The following is a 3140-nucleotide window of genomic DNA, read 5'->3' on the forward strand; positions in this document are numbered from 1 at the left end:
CATCGGCGGCGGAGAGGAAGGAGGAGTAGGTGGGAGAGTGGTGGTTGACGGCGGAGATCTGATTGTCGCCTGTGTCGTCAAGGCTAGGCGACGTGGGGGCCGAAGTCGCTTTTTCTATCCGCTCTCGGCGGAGATCTGGTCCACACATATGCTTGTAAACTCTGCAATAAGTACTTAAGGATTATGTGCATCGATTGATGCAGAAGCCATGGATTTTCACTCTTTTTTGGGGGAAAAGAAAAAGCCCTAAGCGTAGCCCTCGACTTAAAAGTTGTCTAAAATTATTGCTCCAAACAAGGGCTTGTTGTGCATATCCTTTCAAACGGGAGCTATTGAGAAGAAATTTTGGAAAAGGGGATTTCTGAGAAGAATCTGCAACCAACAAAACTTGCAACAACCCTATAGTCTAATCAGTCCAGAGTTCAGACACAATCAGACAAAGCAAGGCGTTAAGAATGATAGCACGTTGTCCTTTCACGTGGAAAGAGTCAAGAATTCGATCCATTTTCTCCATGGAAACGAAGAGCGAATCTTTCACAGAAAGTCCTATAAATAGGCCAAGCCCACTCCAACATGCAAACCAAAACAACCTACAATAATAATCACCCCCTGTAGCAATTGGCCTTCTAGGGATTTGCATTTGCCTCCGTTCACACCTCCTGATCAGACGTCAAAACTCTAGACCAGACGATCCCAACCTGCCCAATCATGTAGGCTGACAGGTGTTACAGTCCCTGCGTCCAAAATCTTGTACTACCAGTACGTGTCAGTAGGGCACGAGGTCACCTCGGCATGGAGCAGGAGCTGCGGAGCGGCGGGGCGGTCAGGGCGCAGAGCACGCTGTGCTTCTCCGGCGCGCTGGTGGACGGGCCCCGGATCCAGCAGCTGCTCCTCCACTGCGCCGCCGCGCTCGAGTCCAACGACGTCACGCTGGCGCAGCAGGCCATGTGGGTGCTCAACAACATCGCCTCCGCGCAGGGGGACCCCAACCAGCGCCTCACCTCGTCGCTCCTCCGCGGCCTCGTCGCGCGCGCCTGCCGGACCTGCGGCTCCCCGCGCGCCGACAGCATGGGGCCGCCCCCGGCGCTGGGATCGCAGCGGGCCATGTCCGTCACGGAGCTCGCCGACTACGTCGACCTCACCCCGTGGCACCGGTTCGGCTTCACCGCCTCCAACGGCGCCATCCTCCGCGCCGTCGCCGGGAGGGACGCCGTGCACGTTGTGGACCTTGGAGTCACGCGCTGCATGCAGTGGCCCACGCTCATCGACGCGCTCTCTAAAAGGCCCGGGGGCCCGCCGGCGCTCCGCATCACCGTGCCGCCCGTCCGGCCCGCCGGCCCGCCGCTGCTCGGCGTGCCGGACGAGGAGATAGGTCTCAGGCTGGCCAACTTTGCCAAGTCCAAAGGCGTGCGCCTGGAGTTCAACGTCGTCAACAAGAGCACGGCCACGTCATCTCCATCTCCGACGAAGCTGCAGACGCTTTGCCAGGAGCTCGCCTGCGTCCTCTCCGACCCGCCGGCGCTGCGGCTAAGAGACGGCGAGGCGCTCGTGGTGAACTGCCAGAGCTGGCTCCGGCACGTGGCGCCGGGCTCGAGGGACGGCTTCGTGGACGCGGTCCGGGCGCTGGACCCGTGCCTGGTCACCGTGACCGACGAGGACGCCGACCTGGACTCGCCGAGCCTGGCCACGCGCATCGCGGGCTGCTTCAACTTCCACTGGATCCTCTTCGACGCGCTCGACACGTCGGCGCCCAGTGACAGCCCGCGGCGGCTGGAGCACGAGGCGGCCGTGGGCCAGAAGATCGAGAGCGTCGTCGGCGCCGACGGCACCGAGCGGTCCGAGTCCGGCGCGCGGCTCGCGGAGAGGATGCGGCGCAAAGGGTTCGCCGGCGTGGGGTTCGGCGAGGACGAGGTGGCCGAGGTGCGGCACCTGCTGAGCGAGCACGCGACGGGGTGGGGCGTGAAGCGGGAGGAGGACATGCTGGTGCTCACGTGGAAGGGGCATGCAGCCGTGTTCACCACTGCCTGGGCGCCCAACTAAAGCTGGTAGCTTAATCCGATACTACCATTAGCGACTGAAACTACTGATAGGAATGCATGTGGCCATGAGAGAGTAGTTTTAGGTTGATAATGTAGCTCAGAAAGGATCAAAATGACATGACACATAAACCGTCTTCTTTATTGTTCATCAATGGAAAACGGTGGAAGAATGAATAATATTCAATAGAAGAAATGGAGCCTTCTTGCATCATGAATTTGTTCGAGTTTCTTGGAACACATGCTCATACATATGGCTGAAATTACTCCAAGTACCCCCTCCGTTTCTAAATATAAGATGTTTTTTCTTTTCTCTATTTTCTTAGGTTCGTATTCATCTTGGACGCGTTTTACTGAGTTTTTTTTACTTATTTTAATTCATATGTAGTCCATATTGCAATAAAGCAGTACAAACGCATGGATGTTTCTAGATCCATATCTTAAACAATATCTTTACTCCGAATCAACATGTGGTTGGATGGTTAGAGAGACTGTGGTATCCCCAGCCCACCAGGGTTCAAGTTCTGATGCTCGCATTTATTCTTGGATTTATTTCAGGATTTTCTGTGATGCGCATTTAGTGGGAGGAGACGATCATAGGGGTAGGGTGTACGTGTTAGAGATGAGTTTATTCACGTGTATGTGAGCGCTTGTGTCTGTACTGTGTTAAAAAACCATATCTTTACTCAAAGTTGGAGTTAGATATAGATATACGGCAATGTAGACAATAGTGGTGATGAATATTAATTGAACGGCCCCACATGGATATTTAGCTAGATATAGTGTGTTAAATTAGAAAGCAAAAACAAATATTCATCATAAGAACAATCAATAATGCAATAATTCCAAATGCAATAAAACTGTAAGTATATGATTTCCATCTTATGTGCACTCACTTATCGAGTGACTATACCACATACAATTGTTTTTTTTTCCAGCCACTTTGCTCTCCACCATGTGATCTCCTTCCGCCTCCAGCCACTCCTTCCTCCTCCTCCAAACCTTCTCTCTCCATCGCCTGTGACACTGCATCCTTCGAGGTCCTAGCGAGCTCTCATCAATGATGTCATGGGTAGTCGCAGTGTTCTCAGCTCGAGGTCGGGC

General features: G+C 53.9%; 1 protein-coding gene across 1 annotated transcript; it reads left to right on the plus strand.

Annotated features, from left to right (window-relative positions):
* Window positions 1-626: 626 nt before the first annotated feature.
* LOC123166896 (scarecrow-like protein 32) lies at window positions 627-2223 on the plus strand. Its single transcript, XM_044584747.1, has one exon. The coding sequence runs from the start codon at window positions 793-795 to the stop codon at window positions 2038-2040; it is 1248 nt and encodes a 415-aa protein (XP_044440682.1). The 5' UTR covers window positions 627-792; the 3' UTR covers window positions 2041-2223.
* The last annotated feature ends 917 nt before the right edge of the window (window positions 2224-3140 follow it).

Source organism: Triticum aestivum, chromosome 1A (assembly GCF_018294505.1).
Source record: "Triticum aestivum cultivar Chinese Spring chromosome 1A, IWGSC CS RefSeq v2.1, whole genome shotgun sequence".
Classification (NCBI taxonomy): Eukaryota; Viridiplantae; Streptophyta; class Magnoliopsida; order Poales; family Poaceae; genus Triticum; species Triticum aestivum.